The sequence below is a fragment of the Carcharodon carcharias genome, chromosome 10 (assembly GCF_017639515.1).
Source record: "Carcharodon carcharias isolate sCarCar2 chromosome 10, sCarCar2.pri, whole genome shotgun sequence".
Taxonomy (NCBI): Eukaryota; Metazoa; Chordata; class Chondrichthyes; order Lamniformes; family Lamnidae; genus Carcharodon; species Carcharodon carcharias.
The window spans coordinates 137,295,589-137,315,405 of record NC_054476.1 but is presented as its reverse complement, the minus strand read 5'-3'; the positions used below and the strand labels follow the sequence as shown (position 1 = coordinate 137,315,405).

General features: G+C 40.9%; 1 protein-coding gene across 3 annotated transcripts in view; it reads left to right on the top strand.

The window, feature by feature from the left end:
• LOC121283055 (lysine-specific demethylase 2B-like) overlaps positions 1–19,817 on the top strand; it is a 161,211-nt gene that overhangs the window by 54,483 nt on the left and 86,911 nt on the right. For 2 of the 3 annotated variants that reach the window (XM_041197051.1, XM_041197053.1), the window contains exons 5-6: positions 1,178–1,393; positions 16,645–16,683. In XM_041197051.1, the coding sequence (XP_041052985.1) occupies positions 1,178–1,393; positions 16,645–16,683 (255 nt within the window). The remainder of the gene's footprint in view (positions 1–1,177; positions 1,394–16,644; positions 16,684–19,817) is intronic. The other variant, XM_041197052.1, reaches the window with a different exon arrangement.

Here is a 19,817-nt window from a genome sequence, read left to right as displayed (position 1 = left end):
AGATTATACTTGGGACCATGTTAATTTTTGACTAGGAATTATTTGAAGCTAAACCAATAGAAATAAATTCTGCTTGATACAAATCTCATGCAGATGTGTTTCTAATTTTCTCCAGTATAATCTCCATTATCTTGTGTAATGGAGGGACTCTTTCATCCCCCCCCCACCAGCATCTTTGTTCCCTCCTTCCACTTTATAGATCTGAGACAAATCAAAATATTTTAATTTGACAGTCTTGAGGCTACGGAAAAACAAAGGGATTTGGGTAGTGCAAAGGTATATAAAAAAAAAATTTAAAAAGCTCCTTTATCTCAAGGGGATTGGGAGTACAAGCCAGTACCTGGGCCAGACAAGTTTGCAAAATTGCATGACATTGATAAATTGATCTTCTAACTTGGAACTCAAATGGGTGATCCTATCCCTGAAGGTGGGATTTTTTTTCCCCCTTGTCTCCAAATAACCTAACAGGCCAAAGTCTCATTGGGTAACACGGTCAAGACTGGAAAAACTTATGTACTTAAAATAGCTCTCCGTGGGGAGAGAGAACCAGACTTAACCTTTCGAGTCCAATATGACTCTTCTTCAGAACTTCTGAGTTCTGAAGCAGAATCATATAGGCCTCGAAACATAAACTCTGTTTCTCTCTCCACAGATGCTGAGAGGAGAGGAAAAAGCACAGGGCTTGAGATCTACATTAAATTTTATGCAGTTGTGGTCAAAACGAAAATTTCAGGTTACTCCTGTATCAGGTTTCAGCTGCACTGATGTTGAATGCATATAATTAATCTTTACTTCGGAATTCTATTTATAGATGGGCTTATAGAGCATTGCAGAAAAACATTGAGTACTGTAAATGCACCAACACTCCGAAGAACAGTTGTATAGCAACACTTTTCAAATTAGTTTTGAGCAAATAAATTGGGCATCATTGTTATGCAATATTTAAAATATTTTGGATTAAGCCAAGCACATGTTAATGGTGCAAGATTTTTTTTGAAAATGTGAGACTTTGTAAATTTTATTGCTACGTACGTAGCTTTGTACTTAAAATACAACGGACAAATGGATTAATGTAAAATACATGTAGACCACATACCACACCAGGCAGCGCAGCGCAAGCTTCTCTGCAATAGCGGGTGGTAATGTGCGTTTATTCCCATTTCCGATCTTCATACAGAAGAGAGGCCCTGGGTTTAAATTCGCCTCCAATCTTCCTGGGTCTCTCTTAAAGGAGTTTAAACAAGGTGAAGATGGAGGGAGACGGAAGTCTGAAGATCTTGGACGTCCCAAAATGGAGGAATATCATCCCAATAGGCGGAAATCTGATGATGGTCTGGGGCTCAAACGAAGAAAGGAAAAGGATCTACCAACTGATTTGGGCCCAAGGAAAAAGGTATTGCAATATTAAAAATATATTTTTTTAAAGATGTTGGATTAAAATGGCTAATAGTTGGTGACATTTCGCATCTTAAGTATTCATTCAAGTACAAACTTAAACAACTCCATGGTGTATGTATGTTGCTTTGCAAAAGCATTTGCACACTTGCAATACGTTTCAAGGCTCATATATATATATATATATATATATGTCTTTGGGGGAGAGAAATATTTTTCGTGGGTTATCACTTGTGCTACTGGAAATCCTGTGACATGTTAAGAGTAAATGTGAATTCATTGGTTGGCACAGGAAATAGGCTATAGAAGTACCTATTTTATCTTTATTAATGTACATCAGAAATAATTAATTTTCTGAATTACAATACCTGACTTCCAATTTTATCCTAAAGCATTGTGGGTTTTAAAATGTGCTAGTCTTGGGATCAGAAAATAAACTATTAGAATGTACCAAAGCTATGGGCATCTGTTACAAATCAGAATTTCCTATCATTTGTTTATAAAAGCATTTGTGCAGCTAATCTTTTAGTATTGGCTTATTCTGATTTGAGTATTTTATAAATTGGGTAAAGGCGGGACACATCTAACCAGGCAATTTGTTCAGGCACTGAAATGGTGAATTCAATCAGTGCAATAGAGCTTCAGAGAACTGATGGCCTGTAGGAGTTTTCATTTTAAAAGCTGTACAGAATGTAGCCTCTGATTTGAAAAAGACTTGTTTTGAGAACTGAGATCTTATTTGAAGCTAACTGCAGTGTCTTTTTGTGTATTCCTTTTTGAGAAGCCAAATGCCAAGCTATTTGCACAAAACAGGCTCTGTCTGTTAACATGGCTTGATTAGAATATGTTTGTTTGAAGTCTTGCAGTGTTGATGCCTCTGCACCACCTTGCATTACTGATGTCTTCTAAAACCTAAGATTTTGTTTATAAAAGCAGAATATGACAAAGGAGAAAGTCTTAAGAATTACTAACCTTTTTGTAAAAATCACATTTAAATCTGGTAGGAATTTTATATTCCATTTTGGTTTGCCATGATGTCCAAAGATCAAATATAAATTTATCGTCATAATTGATATCGGTGCACATATTGATATTAAACCCAACAACTGATATGGGCATTGTAGATGAGCAGGTGTGCAACTGCGATATTCTGTCAGGCAGCGCATGGGCTACAATAATTCAGTGGACAAAGTACTTCAGAGTTTAACACCAATGCATTGTCTGCCTCACATGAGTACGTGAGCAACCAGAATCATGCAATTTGAGTCAGTTCATTAAATATCTGGTACGTGTATATGGAAGGTTTTTTGTCAAATTAGTTTTTTATGCAGAGTGGAGCAGCCACAGGAAAATATGATTCTTCTTGTTTTTAACAAAAACTTGTTTTGAAATCTTTGGTAACATATTAGTGCACACTTGGATGCAATTTACATTTTATTTTGCTGGTTCAAATCTGTATTCTTTTTCCTATTGGCCTGATTGGTCTGGCTGTGATTTTTTTTTTAATTGCAGTTAGTTTTGGGTTCAAGCCTGTTTTTCATTAAAACTTGAATCACAACAGTATTATCTGTTTTGTCAGCCAAGCTTGACAATAAAAACAAAAAAACTGCGGATGCTGGAAATCCAAAACAAAAACAGAATTACCTGGAAAAACTCAGCAGGTCTGGCAGCATCGGCGGAGAAGAAAAGAGTTGACGTTTCGAGTCCTCATGACCCTTCGACAGAACAATAAACGTGTTTATTACATTGACCAAGGATGAAATACAACCAAAAAATGAGAGAAAGTGATGCCAAAATGCCGTTAAAAGGATGAAATCAAAATTGTGCAGCTTGCAGAAATCCTATGGCTTGGAAGTTATGCTTTTCTTAATAAACTGGTAGACCTGTTACTAGAAACTTATGGATATAGACACGAGGAGGCCTTTCTGCCCATCACACCTATGTTGGCTCTTTGAAAAAGCTATCCAATTAGTCCCACTTTGTCCATATCCTTGTACTTCTGCCCTCAGCCCCCAATCCCACTTCAAGTAGTTATCCATTCCCTTTTGAAAGTTGCTATTGAATCTGCATTCACCAGCTTTTTGAGTAGTACATTATTTACTCTAAAGAGAACAACTCTAGTTTTTCCAGCCTCTCTATTTAATTGAAGCTGCTTATTACTGAAACCATTTTAGTAAATCTCTGCAGATTCTCCAAGGCCTTGGCATCCTTTCTAAAGTGTGGTGCTGAGAATTGAAATTAATTCTTCAGCTGAGATTTAACCAGGGTTTCTACTAAATGTTTAGCATAACCTGCCTTGAATAAAACCAAGGATCTTCCATATGCTTTCTCCTGTTTCTGCCACCTGTAAAGATTTGCACATGCTTGGGTCTCTCTGCTCCTGCCCCCACTTTAAAGTTATATTGTTTAGTCTACATTTAGACTGTGTTTTGCTCTCTGCAACCAAATAACCCCAACCATTCATTGGAAACTTGCTCAGAGCCTTTCTATTGGATTTTGCTTTAGAAATTGTGGTTACCTGAAAACCATTTTGGTGCAGCACTTTTTACAGGGGCCCTGGGATCTATGAGAACAGGGTAAGCAACTTTGTATTAAAAACAAAAAAACTGCGGATGCTGGAAATCCAAAACAAAAACAGAATTACCTGGAAAAACTCAGCAGGTCTGGCAGCATCGGCGGAGAAGAAAAGAGTTGACGTTTCGAGTCCTCATGACCCTTCGACAGAACTTGCGTTCGAGTCCAAGAAAGAGTTGAAATATAAGCTGGTTTAAGGTGTGTGTGTGGGGGGCGGAGAGATAGAGAGACAAAGAGGTGGAGGGGGGGGTGTGGTTGTAGGGACAAACAAGCAGTGATAGAAGCAGATCATCAAAAGATGTCAACGACAATAGTACAATAGAACACATAGGTGTTAAAATTAAAGTTGGTGATATTATCTAAACGAATGTGCTAATTAAGAATGGATGGTAGGGCACTCAAGGTATAGCTCTAGTGGGGGTTTTTTTTTATATAATGGAAATAGGTGGGAAAAGGAAAATCTTTATAATTTATTGGAAAAAAAGGGAAGGGGGAAACAGAAAGGGGGTGGGGATGGGGGAGGGAGCTTACGACCTAAAGTTGTTGAATTCAATATTCAGTCCGGAAGGCTGTAAAGTCCCTAGTCGGAAGATGAGGTGTTGTTCCTCCAGCTTGCGTTGGGCTTCACTGGAACAATGCAGCAAGCCAAGGACAGACACGTGGGCAAGAGAGCAGGATGGAGTGTTGAAATGGCAAGCGACAGGGAGGTTTGGGTCATTCTTGCGGACAGACCGCAGGTGTTCTGCAAAGCGGTCGCCCAGTTTACGTTTGGTCTCTCCAATGTAGAGGAGACCACATTGGGAGCAACGAATGCAGTAGACTAAGTTGGGGGAAATGCAAGTGAAATGCTGCTTCACTTGAAAGGAGTGTTTGGGTCCTTGGACGGTGAGGAGAGAGGAAGTGAAGGGGCAGGTGTTGCATCTTTTGCGTGGGCATGGGGTGGTGCCATAGGAGGGGGTTGAGGAGTAGGGGGTGATGGAGGAGTGGACCAGGGTGTCCCGGAGGGAGCGATCCCTACGGAATGCCGATAAGGGGGGTGAAGGGAAGATGTGTTTGGTGGTGGCATCATGCTGGAGTTGGCGGAAATGGCGGAGGATGATCCTTTGAATGCGGAGGCTGGTGGGGTGATAAGTGAGGACAAGGGGGACCCTATCATGTTTCTGGGAGGGAGGAGAAGGCGTGAGGGCGGATGCGCGGGAGATGGGCCAGACACGGTTGAGGGCCCTGTCAACGACCGTGGGTGGAAAACCTCGGTTAAGGCAGAAGGAGGACATGTCAGAGGAACTGTTTTTGAATGTAGCATCATCGGAACAGATGCGACGGAGGCGAAGGAACTGAGAGAATGGGATGGAGTCCTTACAGGAAGCGGGGTGTGAGGAGCTGTAGTCGAGATAGCTGTGGGAGTCGGTGGGTTTGTAATGGATATTGGTGGACAGTCTATCACCAGAGATTGAGACAGAGAGGTCAAGGAAGGGAAGGGAAGTGTCAGAGATGGACCACGTGAAAATGATGGAGGGGTGGAGATTGGAAGCAAAATTAATAAATTTTTCCAAGTCCTGACGAGAGCATGAAGCGGCACCGAAGTAATCATCGATGTACCGGAGAAAGAGTTGTGGAAGGGGGCCGGAGTAGGACTGCAACAAGGAATGTTCCACATACCCCATAAAGAGACAGGCATAGCTGGGGCCTGTCTCTTTATGGGGTATGTGGAACATTCCTTGTTGCAGTCCTACTCCGGCCCCCTTCCACAACTCTTTCTCCGGTACATCGATGATTACTTCGGTGCCGCTTCATGCTCTCGTCAGGACTTGGAAAAATTTATTAATTTTGCTTCCAATCTCCACCCCTCCATCATTTTCACGTGGTCCATCTCTGACACTTCCCTTCCCTTCCTTGACCTCTCTGTCTCAATCTCTGGTGATAGACTGTCCACCAATATCCATTACAAACCCACCGACTCCCACAGCTATCTCGACTACAGCTCCTCACACCCCGCTTCCTGTAAGGACTCCATCCCATTCTCTCAGTTCCTTCGCCTCCGTCGCATCTGTTCCGATGATGCTACATTCAAAAACAGTTCCTCTGACATGTCCTCCTTCTTCCTTAACCGAGGTTTTCCACCCACGGTCGTTGACAGGGCCCTCAACCGTGTCTGGCCCATCTCCCGCGCATCCGCCCTCACGCCTTCTCCTCCCTCCCAGAAACATGATAGGGTCCCCCTTGTCCTCACTTATCACCCCACCAGCCTCCGCATTCAAAGGATCATCCTCCGCCATTTCCGCCAACTCCAGCATGATGCCGCCACCAAACACATCTTCCCTTCACCCCCCTTATCGGCATTCCGTAGGGATCGCTCCCTCTGGGACACCCTGGTCCACTCCTCCATCACCCCCTACTCCTCAACCCCCTCCTATGGCACCACCCCATGCCCACGCAAAAGATGCAACACCTGCCCCTTCACTTCCTCTCTCCTCACCGTCCAAGGACCCAAACACTCCTTTCAAGTGAAGCAGCATTTCACTTGCATTTCCCCCAACTTAGTCTACTGCATTCGTTGCTCCCAATGTGGTCTCCTCTACATTGGAGAGACCAAACGTAAACTGGGCGACCGCTTTGCAGAACACCTGCGGTCTGTCCGCAAGAATGACCCAAACCTCCCTGTCGCTTGCCATTTCAACACTCCATCCTGCTCTCTTGCCCACGTGTCTGTCCTTGGCTTGCTGCATTGTTCCAGTGAAGCCCAATGCAAGCTGGAGGAACAACACCTCATCTTCCGACTAGGGACTTTACAGCCTTCCGGACTGAATATTGAATTCAACAACTTTAGGTCGTAAGCTCCCTCCCCCATCCCCACCCCCTTTCTGTTTCCCCCTTCCCTTTTTTTTCCAATAAATTATAAAGATTTTCCTTTTCCCACCTATTTCCATTATATAAAAAAAACCCCCCACTAGAGCTATACCTTGAGTGCCCTACCATCCATTCTTAATTAGCACATTCGTTTAGATAATATCACCAACTTTAACTTTAACACCTATGTGTTCTATTGTACTATTGTCGTTGACATCTTTTGATGATCTGCTTCTATCACTGCTTGTTTGTCCCTACAACCACACCCCCCCCTCCACCTCTTTGTCTCTCTATCTCTCCGCCCCCCCACACACACACCTTAAACCAGCTTATATTTCAACTCTTTCTTGGACTCGAACGCAAGTTCTGTCGAAGGGTCATGAGGACTCGAAACGTCAACTCTTTTCTTCTCCGCCGATGCTGCCAGACCTGCTGAGTTTTTCCAGGTAATTCTGTTTTTGTTAAGCAACTTTGTATCTCCTTAACCAATCAAGTTGAAGAATTATTAATGAGGAATGGAGAGTGTGAATCAGGAAGTGTCATGTTAGAACAGTGAATTCGATGTCAAATCCAGTACAGAAAGCGAAGAGAGAGAGGAAAAGAAAGAAAGAGATGCGCAAAGAAAAAGTTAAAATAAAAAGTAACTTGAAGCTTTATTTTTTCAAACCTACAGCAATAATTAAAATCTGACTCCACATTTGTAAATGTTAACTTTTGGTGCTGAAGTGGTTCTTTAGCAGTACTTAAGCAGTTATTAAAATTATCACAGTGTTGAGAATTAATTTACACCAAAATGGATAAATCCTAAATTTTCCTACCAAGTTTTAATATCACTTATGTAGCAACTTCACACCTTTTCTTGTATTTCAATGACAAACCTTGGTAAGACAGAGTTTCTGACAGCAACTTCCTGATTTCTGCGTTTAGCTGCACATGTGCAGTTGCTGGCAGTTACTATCTGATTTACACCTTAATAAAGTTAAGGCTGTTACATCGTCATTTTACAGGAAAATCTGTCCCATTGCATCTCAATCTTCCTACCAAAATGTATCACTTCACACTCCTGTGTTAAATTTCATCTGCCATGTGTCTGCTCACTTTGCCAGTCTATGTTCTACTGAAATCTGTTATTATAATCTTTTCATTGTTTCCCACGTTTCCAAGTTTTGTGTCATTTGCAAACTTTTAAATTGAGCGCTCTAAACCCAAGTTCGGATCACTTAATATAACAAAAATAGCTTTGGTCCCAATACTGATTCCTGGGAACACCATTGTATACTGCCCTGCTGTCTTGAAAAACGATTCATCAATACTACTGAAAGGACATTGACCTAAAATGTTATCGCTTGCGGTCTTTTGCTCGTTCTCTCGCTCTCGCGTGCTCGCTCGCTCTCTCTCCACAGATGCTGCCAGATCTAAATATTTCCAAATTTTTCTGTTTGTTTCATTCATCATGACTCTGCTTTTCTGTTCCTTAACCAAATTTGTTTCCATGCTGTCATTTGTCCCTTTAGTGCCACGGGCTTTAACTTTGCAACAAGTCTGTTATGTAATACTTTATCATTTACTGTTTGGAAGTTTATAGAAGCACCAAACCTCACTATCTTCATCAAGTACTTCAGTTATTTCATGGATCAAGTTAGTCAAGTATGATTTGCTTTAAACCAATCAAAGCACACTTTAATTTACTAGCCCTTAATTTTGTCCTGGATTATTGTCTCTTAAGGTTTCTCATCACTGACATTAAGCGAATTGGATTGTAATTGCCAGAATTATCCCCTTTCTTTCCTTTGAACAAGGATGTAACATTTGCAACCCTCTGGTCTTCTGTCACCAACCCCTGCCTTCCCCCCTATTCAAGAACGTTTGGAAGATTGTGACTAAAGCCTTTGCATTTTCCATCTGTAACCCAGGATGCAGCCCAGCTGGGCTGGCTGAATTTTCCTACTTTGAGGACAGCTCCCCATTTAACTACCCCCTCTGCATCTATTTTCATCCAACCAAATATCACTACTGACATCTCCTTTGGTTCTACTTTGGCAGTATCCTATCTTCTAGTGGAAACATGCAAAGATCTAATTTAGTGCCTCAGCCATATCCCCTCCACACGAGATCTTCATTTTTGTCCCAAAGAAGAGTCATATTGGACTCAAAATGTTAACTCTTTCTCTGCTGCCAGACCTGTTGAGTTTTTCCAGCACTTTGTTTTTATGCCCTGAAACATACTTCACTTGCTAGATCCAGCACTGCTTCGTTTTTCATTGGACCGCAAACACACAGTTCAAGAAAGTTTTTGCACATGTTTCTAGAATTCCTCCCCTCTTAGCCCTTTACACTATGCTGTCCCAGCCTATATTGGGATAATTGAATTCCCCAGTTATCACTACTCTATAGTTCTTACATCTTTGTGGAGTTTGCCTGTAACTTTATTGGTTCATTCCCTTCCAATTACTGGCAGCTCAGCAGTTTGCTGGAACTTATGGTGCTCTAGAATCGTCCCCATCCTGTATTGCTAGGTGCATTTCAAAGCATTGGTGGCAATGGAGCAGCAAATGCTGGGTTGAAAACCAGTGCTTCATCTAGCTTCAAATTTCTCCTGATTTTAGAATCGATCTGCACAGGCAAGCAATGCAAAATCTGTGTGCAGCCAGAGAATGAAGGGCAGCAGAATCTGTGGCAACTGTTTGTGGCCCTTTATGTTGCACCAAGTGGCGCTGCTTTTCGTTTGGAGCTTTAGGAAAACCATCTCCTGAAATCGACCTTGGCTTCTCTGACAGAGCCACGTCACTTCTGCAGCTCATTGTGACCAAAGTTAGGGCTGTAATATAAAAGGGCATTAGAATATGGGTGAGATTTTTGTTAAAGGCATGAATGGCATTCATTAGCAGACAACAATAAATTCTAACTTTTAGGTGAAAGGATAGTCGATAAAATCTGCTTTTGTGAAATATTCCAAACTGGAAAGTGGGAAGTGAACTAATCTAGGCCATTGTATTTGAAAGATTGTTTAATTTAAAGTAAGTGTTTTGGAATGACTTTACTTCCAATAATAAATAGGTGAATCTCAAAGTTGGGCGTCAAATAAAAAAACACACCGTTTGTTTTTTTTTAAATTCCCTAATAGCAGATTTAGAAAAGGGCTGGAAACATACCCACAATTTACAAGGTGAAGAAGTACTGTGCTTTTAAAAGCTAAAATATTGCAATTTCATGTGCAATATAATTAGGATACTGATTAATTATGTGATTTATTTAAGACGTTGCCCAGAATTTGACTTCAGAAAAATTATTCTGCACTGTTCTGATTTGTGGTGTCCTGAACTTACATTCACATATTTTCAGGAAATATGTTTTCTTTTACATTAGTTGTTGAAGGATTTTCATGGCCAAAATTGTATTTGATTTGAAAATATGCAGGAGCATTGATGATGATGAAGCCTGCACATGATTATAAAATATTTGGATCTGTTTTCCATATGTGACAACTTTTATCCAACAAGACAAAGGGCTCTAGTGTTTTATAAAGCATACTGAAAAAGAGCTCCTGTTTTCTTATTCTACATTCTTTGGAGTGACCAACCATTCCTTATTTTCACTCCCTGTACACCCCGCCCCCCCCCACCCCACCAACTCTCTCAGCTACAGCTTTGGCAACCCCCCCCCACCGCAACAAAACTACCATGTGACTGGCTGTCCCTTAATCTTCTTTGTGATTTGGTCACCCTGATATTCTATCCATCATGTTTTAAAAAGTAGAGTTTTGATCCTGTGAGAGTACACTGACAAGATGCGAAACAATTCTGAAAGCAAATAATGAAAAATTGAAGGTTAACAGGATTGCATCTGGGACCATCTCAATCTTGAATGTTCGTGCCAGAAGTTTGCTTAACCATAGGATGATCTTCCCATTCTGCCAATGTGAATAGATCACAAAATAGTTATTAGTGAGGACTCGAAACGTCAACTCTTTTCTTCTCCGCCGATGCTGCCAGACCTGCTGAGTTTTTCCAGGTAATTCTGTTTTTGTTTTGGATTTCCAGCATCCGCAGTTTTTTTGTTTTTATTTTTGTTTTTATTAGTTAAGCTGTTGGCTAACCTGCTGGCTTTTTTTCACCATTTGTGATCATGAGCATTTGGCACACCTATTCTGCAATATGTTGAATAGTAGAATAGTCTCTGAAAGAAATAAAATGCATTTGTAAAGCATCTTATCATTTCTTCAGTCTGTCCCAAAGCATTTTACAAGTGCAACCACTGTTATATAGATAATTGCAGCATCCAACTTGCGCACAGCAAGACCCCTAAAGTAGCAAACAAATGAATGACCAGTCAATGCTTTTGGTAGTTTTGGTTGAGAGATTAATATTGTCTAGGACATGAAGAGAACTCTTTACTTCACACAGTTCCATCGGCTCCTTTCCATCCACCTTAACAATCAGCTTTTCGATTTCGATATTAAACTGTTCAGGTGTCTGCCTGTTCAGATGGATGGAAAAGATCCTATCGTACTGAACTCCACTGCACCATCTTCAGAACTTGTCCAAACTCTTGTTTAATCTTATGCAATCTTTCCAAGTTATTTCTAAATTATATCCAGATTTTGAAGGACCATTGTCTGTGATAATGAGGATTATGTTCAAAATTTGTCACTTGTCACAAGGACTGTTGAGATATTATTTTAGCCCTGATTCTATCTATTAAAAAGAACTATCAGACTGACTAAATCTCTTACCCTTTCCTTCACAGATTTTTTTACAAGTTTAAAAATAGTTCTGTAACAATTCAACATTTGAGGCAGACAGGGAGTGTTCTTGTTCCAAGAGACTTTTGAGGTTATTGTATTCGGGATTGCCAAAAGTTTAAACAAAAAAAACTATAACTAAACTTAGATACAAAACTTCAAAATATTTTCACTTTGCTCGTGACTGCAGCTGAATGGTTTCTTATTTGTTTGTTAGGGTTCTCCTTTCTGTTTCTTGCTTCACATCCCCTCCACTGATGTGCAAATTTGAATAAACTTTTTAACAGATTTAACATTAAGCAATTTTCCTTTGATGTGGGGGGAAAAGGTATTGAAGGCCTTGCTTATTCAACACTCCTGTCAGCAAATTGGTAGAGGTGAAGCTAGCCATGCTAGCTTTGAAAGTTGGGTTTGTAGGGTTATCCTGGATTGGTATCATTCATTCTTTTTTTATTCATTCTTGGGATAGGAGTGCTGCTGGCTAGGCCAGCATTTACTGACCATTCCTAATTGCCCTTGAAGGTGGTGGTGAGCTACCTTCTTGAACCGCTGCAGCCCATGTGGTGTAGATACACCCACAGTGCTGTTAGGGAGGAAGTTCCAGGATTTTCATCCAGCAACAGTGAAGGAACGGCTATGTATTTTCAAGTCAGGATGGTTAGTAGCTTGGAGGGGAACTTGAAGCTGGTGATGATGCCATCTATCTGCTGCCCTTGTCCTTCTAGATGGTAGTGGTCGTGGTTTGGAAGGTGCTGTCTAAGGAGGCTTGGTGAGTTCCTGCAGTCCATCTTGTAAATGGTACACACTGCTACTACTGTGCTTCGGTGGTGGAAGGATTGAATGTTAGTGGATGGGTTGCCAATCAAACGGGCTGCTTTGTCCCAGATGGTGTCAGGCTTCTTGAGTGTTGTTGGAGTTGGACTTGGACTCATCAAGGCAAGTGGAGACTATTCCATCACACTCCTGACTTGTGCCCTGTAGATGGTGGACAGCCTGTGGAGAGTCAGGAGGTGAGTTACGCATCACAGGATTCCTAGCCTCTGACCTACTGTTATAGTCACAGTATTAATATGGCTAGTCCAGTTCAATTTCTGGTCAATGGTAACCCCCGGGATGTTGATAGTTAGGGATTCCATGATGGTAATGCCATTGAATATCAATGGCTGACAGTTAGATTCTCTCTTGCTCAAGATGGTCATTGCCTGGCTGAATGTTACTTGCCATTTGTCAGCCCAAGCCTGGATATTGTCCAGGTCATGCTGCATTTGGACCATGGACTGTCTCAGTTCCTGAAGAGTTGAGAATGGTGCTAAACATTGTGCAATCATCAGCAAACATCCTCACTTCTGACTTTAAGATGGAAGGACCGTCATTGATGAAGCAGCTGAAGATGGTTGGGCCCAAGACATCACCCTGAGGAACTCCTTCAGTGATGTCCTGGAATTGAGATGATTGACCTCCAACAACCACAACTATAATCCTTTGTGCTAGGTATGACTCCGACCAGTGGAGAGTTTTCCCCTTAATTCCCATGACTTCAGTTTTGCTAGGGTGCCTTGATGCCGCACTTGGTTAGATGCTGCCTTGATGTCAAGGGCAGTCACTCTCACCTCACCTCTGGGTTCAGCTCTTTTGTCTATGTTTGAACCAAGGCTGAAATGAGGTCAGGAGCTGAGTGGCCCTGGCAGAACCAAAACCACGCATCAGTGAGCAGGTTATTGCTAAGCAAGTGCTGCTTGATCGCACTGTTGTTGACACCTTACATCACTTTATTGATGGAGAGTAGACTGATGGGGTGGTAATTGGTTGGGTTGGATTTGTCGTTTTTTAGTGTACAGGACATACCTGGGCAATTTTCCATGTTGCCAGGTAGATGTCAGTGTTGTAGCTGTACTGGAACAGCTTGGCTAGCACTGCAGAAAATTCTGGAGCACAAGTCTTCAATACTATTGCTGGAATATTGTCAGGGCTCATACCCTTGGCGGTATTTTCCTTCTCGATCCTAAATGTCAGCCTGGAAGCATAACAATTTTTATGCTTGTTGAATATTGTTTCATGCAGTTAAGCTACTTTTGAAGGGGGTATAAAAAGCCTTTTCACAAGTATTCCTAAGCTTTACATTTTTCCATCCTCTCTCTCCTCACCCCCTTGTGGGGGGAAAAACCCTACCAGCTACATGAAGTTGAGTGCTTAACACAGGATGTAAAAAGACTTGAATTTATATAGCACCTTTCATGACCTCAGTATGTCCAAAAGTTCTTTACAGTTAATGAAGTATTTCTGAATGTAGTTACTGTTGTAATGTAGGAGAAGTAGGCTTCTGTATTGCATGTTCCCCTTTTACAAGATTCACTAATGAAGTCAAATAGCAACATGTGATGCTGCGATAAAAGCTTTCACATGTAAACACAGCAAGTTGATTTCTATGCCCAAGTTAACTTTCTAGAATTGGCTTGGCACGAAAAATATAATCTAATAGCCAATTAAATTATTATATTTTGAATCTTAAATATTTGAAATGAAATCCATATGTATGTAATCTAGATATGTGGCAAGCACACTCATTCAGGCTGTGCATATGAAATCTTGCCCCATGAGTGAAGTAAGTGAAATGACCAAGGAGTAATGTGACTGTTTTGAACACAAGCATGGCATAAGATATTTTATGATCTTGGTTGAAGCCATTGAAAATGTGTTTAATACCTTCCGTTTCTGTCCATTGCCTTCTTGGGGATTGAAGTTAGACATTAGGATCAGGTATACCACAAATAATTGTGATATTTTAATAACTTGCTGTGATGCAGCTTAGTCTGCTAGCTTAAACCCTTTGCCTTAATGTGGGAAGAATACATTTTTTTTGCCTTACTAATTTCTAGCTAGTGAGCTAGAAATTCAACCTCTGACACATTTAAAATTATTTTTAGAATTTTGGCTGAGGTAGTTCTCGAAGTCAGGAAATATGTCCTACTTGTAACTAAATAAAGTTCACCAAATGTGAGGCTGTTGGCTTGCCCTTAGCTCAGTATTGCTATTCATCAGTCATGACTGTTTGCCTCAGCAATGTTTGATAAAAGGTGTATTTTTTTAATATATGGATACTGAAGTAGTACATTCTGAAGGAGGAGTGAGTCAGTATATTCTCTAGAGGTAAACCTTTAAGAGACTTTGACTTACATAATGAATGTTGATTTTTTTATCATCCATCAGCTATTTGCTGATAAATCAGATCAAATCTCTGGAAAGAAAGTTACCTGTAACTGCCAATAGTGAACCAGCCTTTCTATCTTCATATTGACTGAATTTCTGGCATGGGTACAGTATTATTCTCTTTGTACAATATACAATTTTTAATTTCAATCTATTAGACACTTAAGCTTGTGGATAGAGATAACAATTTTTGGGAGGACTGGAGAGGATTGCAGTTGACAAACTGAAAAAGATAATTCCGCTCTGGAACTTGAAGTTTGGTTTCAGTAATTGATATTCATGGAGTAGATTAGATGATGGCACTTGCAGCCTATATAGCTGTTAATGTTGGAAAGTGCAAGAGGGAAACATGGCATTATAGACCAGTTTGCCTAATATCTGTTGGGAAATTACTAGAGTTTTTAATTGAGGCTGGAAAATCTAATCACCTTGAAAATTTTCAGCTAATCAGCCAAAACTAGTATGGTTTTATAATGGGTCAGTCATGCCAACCCAATTGAAAATTTTGAAGTAGTGGATAGGAGAATATTTGTGGATGTTATTTATATGGACTTCCAGAAGGCACTCTGAGTCCCTCAAGAGACTGTTTTAGTTGAAATTGGCACTTGTGAAGGAATGATTGACATAGCTGGGAGGTTGCCTCCCACCACTTAGCCAGAGAGTAGGAATAATGTCCTCTAATTGGCAAGATATGTGACAAATGGTGTACCCAACCCTGAGGGATCTTTGGGGCCTCAACTAATCACCATATTTGTTAATGACCAAGATGATAGGATAGTAAGCCACATAACCAAATTTGCTGATAACACAAAATTGGGTTGCATTATCAGCAGTGTAGATGGGAGCATAAAATTAGAGGGACATTAATAGGAGGGAAAGAATTATATTTATATAGCTTAAGTCTTCAGATGTCTCGAAGCACTTTACAGCCAATGAAGCACTTTTTCAAGTGCAATCACTGTTGTGGATGTAGATTAAGTGAATGGAGAAAACTCTGGCAAATAAATTTCAATGTAGTCAAGTGTGAAGTCGGCCACTTCAGGCCTAAAAGAGGATATTTCGGAGTATTGACTAAATGGTGACAAGTTAGAAACAATGGATGGCCTAGATCATTAAAATGTCATGGACAAATACAGAAAGGATTCAAAAATATTAATAGAAATGCCAGAGGACCAGAATACAAGGATTTAGAAATTATGCTACAGCAATACAAAGGCCTTGTTCGACCACACCTGGAGAACGGTATTCAGTCTGGGCACTACACCTTAGTAAGGATATATTGACCTTGGAGGGAGTGCAATGTAAGTTTACCAGGGTAATACCTGGGCTCCAAGGTTAAATTATGATACAAGATTACACAAATTAGGGTTGTATTCCTTGGAAATTAGATAGTTATTTGGTGATTTTAATCAAAATTCTGAAGAAATTAAGAGTAGCTGACAGGGTAGATTGAGAGAAACTATTTCCATTGGTTGGGGAGTCTTAGACTTGGGAACATTGCCTAAAAATTAGAGACCTACTTTTCAAGAGTGTAGCTTGGAAACTTAAAAGGGTGGTAGGAAGGTTGGAACTCTCTCTTCTGCAAACCACAGTTGATGCTAGATAAATTGTTTAATTTTAAATATGAGATTGATAGACCTGTTAACCAAAAGTATTAAAGAATAATGATGGGTATATAGGTTTAAGTCACAGATCAACCACAGTCTTATTGAATTGTGGAACAAGCTCCATATGTTCCTAATGTCTTAATTTAGTAAATAACACAAAGCAAAATGTTTGTTCTTGAATTTCAGAAGCCTTTTATTCACTGTGCAAAAACTTTCTTATTACAGATCAGTGCTTAATTATATTTTCATGGGTGTGTTTTCCTTTTTATTTAGCTAAGAGGAGGAAAGGATGACAAACTTCAAAAGAGGAAGGTAGGCAATGATGTTGGCTTTTAGAAGTTACATATAGCTTTCGTTTGGTTGTCTCCATTAAAATTATGACGTTTGTACAGTATTTATGTAGCTTAGAGGTTGATTTCAAAATAGGTGTGTTTTTACATTTTTATGTTTGTTTAGTTTTGAAGGTGCTCAAGTGTACATTTCAGTATCTTCTAACCCCAAAGGAAATTACTATATGAACTTGGAATGATTTGACAAACTCCACTCATAAGTAACCCTTCATACTGATTACTTTCAATTTGAGTGTGCTACTGGCTATTTTAAGACAGCAGGAGTATTTGGGTGGTTAAATAATTTAGAAAGATGTAGCAACACGCATTCAATTTGCATCTTGATTTGTTTGGGTTTTTCTTAAATCCCGAATACAAAGAACTTCTGTCCTAGCTAGCAGTGAGTGTTTCCATAAATGAGATTGGCCTGATTATCTTAGCAGTGCAAAGTGTTCTCATAATCAGAGAATTATGATTTTGCTGCTGAATGCCATCCTTTTATTTTTCTCTCTCCTCTAATTTTCTAGCCTGTCCTCCTGAAGGCACTAACCATGTTGCTGGGTTACAGTTTCCTGGTCTCAAGCAATACTCTGATACCGTGTGTACACATATGTGTTTTAAATTGTTTTGGATTAGTTATTAGATATATTGGTCTTTCAATGGCTCCCCTTTGGAAGCTCAGCTGGTACAGCACAGGACTGTAGATAACTGCAAAACTGCCATACTATCCATGAAATAATGACAGAGCCATTCTGTTAAGTTTTAAATCTGGAGAATTGGTAGGCAACTCCAGCACATTGACCTATTGGTTCCTTAGGACTCCGTTCACAAGCTTGTACTTTTCAATCCATACCATGGCTAGCAAGTGTAGCACCTTGCCAACAACAGCTAGGATCTTGCTTGCTGTACAAGAATGTTCCGCCAGATTTACCAGGGAGGTGGTGGTATTGTCAATGGGATGGTAATGCAAAAACCCAGGGTAATGGTCTGGGGTTCAAATAGCATAATAATGACCTGAGTTCAAATCCCACCATGAATTTGAATTTGATTAAAATCTGGAATTAAAAGTCTAATGATCACCATGAATCCCATCTGATTCACTAATGTCTTGAGGGTGGCAAGGGTGCAGAATGTAGTCTGGGTGGAGGACTTCAATGTCCATCACCAAGAGTGGCTCGGTAACATCACCACAGACTGAGTTGGCCAAGTCCTATAGCTGCTAGACTGGGTCTGGTACAGGTGGTGAACCAACAAGAGGGAAAAACATACTTGACCTCATCCTCACTAACCTGTCTGCCGCAGATGCATCTGTCCATAACGGTATCAGCAGGAGTGACTACTGCACAGTCCTTGTAAAGACGAAGTACTGCCTTCATATTAAGGATACCACCTTGTATTGTGTTGTGTGGCACTATCACCGCTAAATGGATAGGAGATTTCAAACCAATCTAGCAACTCAAGACTGGGCATCCATGAGGCACCGTGGGCCATCAGCAGCAGCAGAATTATGCTCAACTCCAATCTAATCTCATAGCCTGGCATATCCTCCTCTCTACCATTACCACCAAGCCAGGGGATCAACCCTGGTTCAATGAAAAGTGCAGGAGGGCATCCCAGGAGCAGCACCAGGCATACCTAAAAATGAGTTGTCAACCTTGTGAAGCTACAACACAGGACTACTTGCATGCTAAACAGCCAAGCAACATGCGATAGACAGAGTTAATCAATCCCATAACCAATAGATCAGATCTAAGCTCTGCAGTCCTGCTACACCCAGTAGTGAATGATGGTGAATAATTAAACAACTGACTGGAGGAGGAGGCTCCACAAATATTCCCATCCTCAATGATGGGGGAGTCCAGCACATCAGTGTAAAAGATAAGGCTGAAGCATTTGCAACAACCTTTAGCCAGAAGTCATGAGGACTCGAAACGTCACCTCTTTTCTTCTCTGCCGATGCTGCCAGACCTGCTGACTTTTTCCAGGTAATTCTGTTTTTGTTATGGATTTCCAGCATCCGCAGTTTTTTTTGTTTTTAGCCAGAAGTGCTGAGTGAATGATCTATCTCTGCCTCCACTGGAGATCCCCAGCATGACATGCCAGTCTTCATCCAGTTTGATTCAGTCCACATGATATCAAGAAAGGGCTGAAGGCATTGGATACAGCAAAGGCTATGGCCCCTGACAATATTCTGGCAATAGTACTGAAGACTTGTGCTACAGAATTTGCCGTGCCTAGCCAAGCTGTCCCAGTACAGCTACAACACTGGCATCTACCTGGCAATGTGAAAAATTGCCCAGGTATGTCCTGTACACAAAAAGCAGGACAAATTCAACCCGGCCAATTACCGCCTCATCAGTCTACTCTCGATCATCAGTAAAGTGATGTAAGAGGTCATCAACAGTGCTATCGAGCAGCACTTACTCAGCAATAACCTGCTCACTGATGCTCAATTTGAATTCCACCAGGGTCACTCAGCTTCTGACCTCATTACAGCTTTGGTTCAAACTTGAGCAAAAGAGCTGAACTGGCGAGGTGAGAGTGACTGCCCTCGACATCAAGGCAGCATTTGATGAAGTATGACATCAAGGAGCCTTAACAAAACTGGAGCCAATGGGAATTGAGGGGAAAACGTTCTGCTGGTTGGAGTCATACCTAGAACAAAGGAAGATGGTTGCGGTTATTGGAGGTCAATCTTCTCAGTTCCAGGACATCACTGCAGCAGTTCCTCAGGGTAGTGTCCTCAGCCCAACCATCTTCAGCTGCTTTATCAATAACCTTCCTTCCATCATAAGGTCAGAAGTGGGGATGTTCGCTGATCAGTGCACAACGTTCAGCACCATTTGCGGTGACTCAGATACTAAAGCAGTCCATTTCCAATTGCACAAAACCTGGACAATATCCAGGCTTGGGCTGACAAGTGGCAAGTAACATTACCTGGCACTTGTGTGGCACGAATCAGGCAATGGCGATCTTCAACATGAGAATCTAACCATCGCCTCTTGACGTTCAATGGCATTACCATTACTGAATACCTCACTGTCAACATCCTGGGGATTACCATTACCAGAAATTGAACTGGACTAGCCATCTAAATACTGTGGCTACAAGAGCATG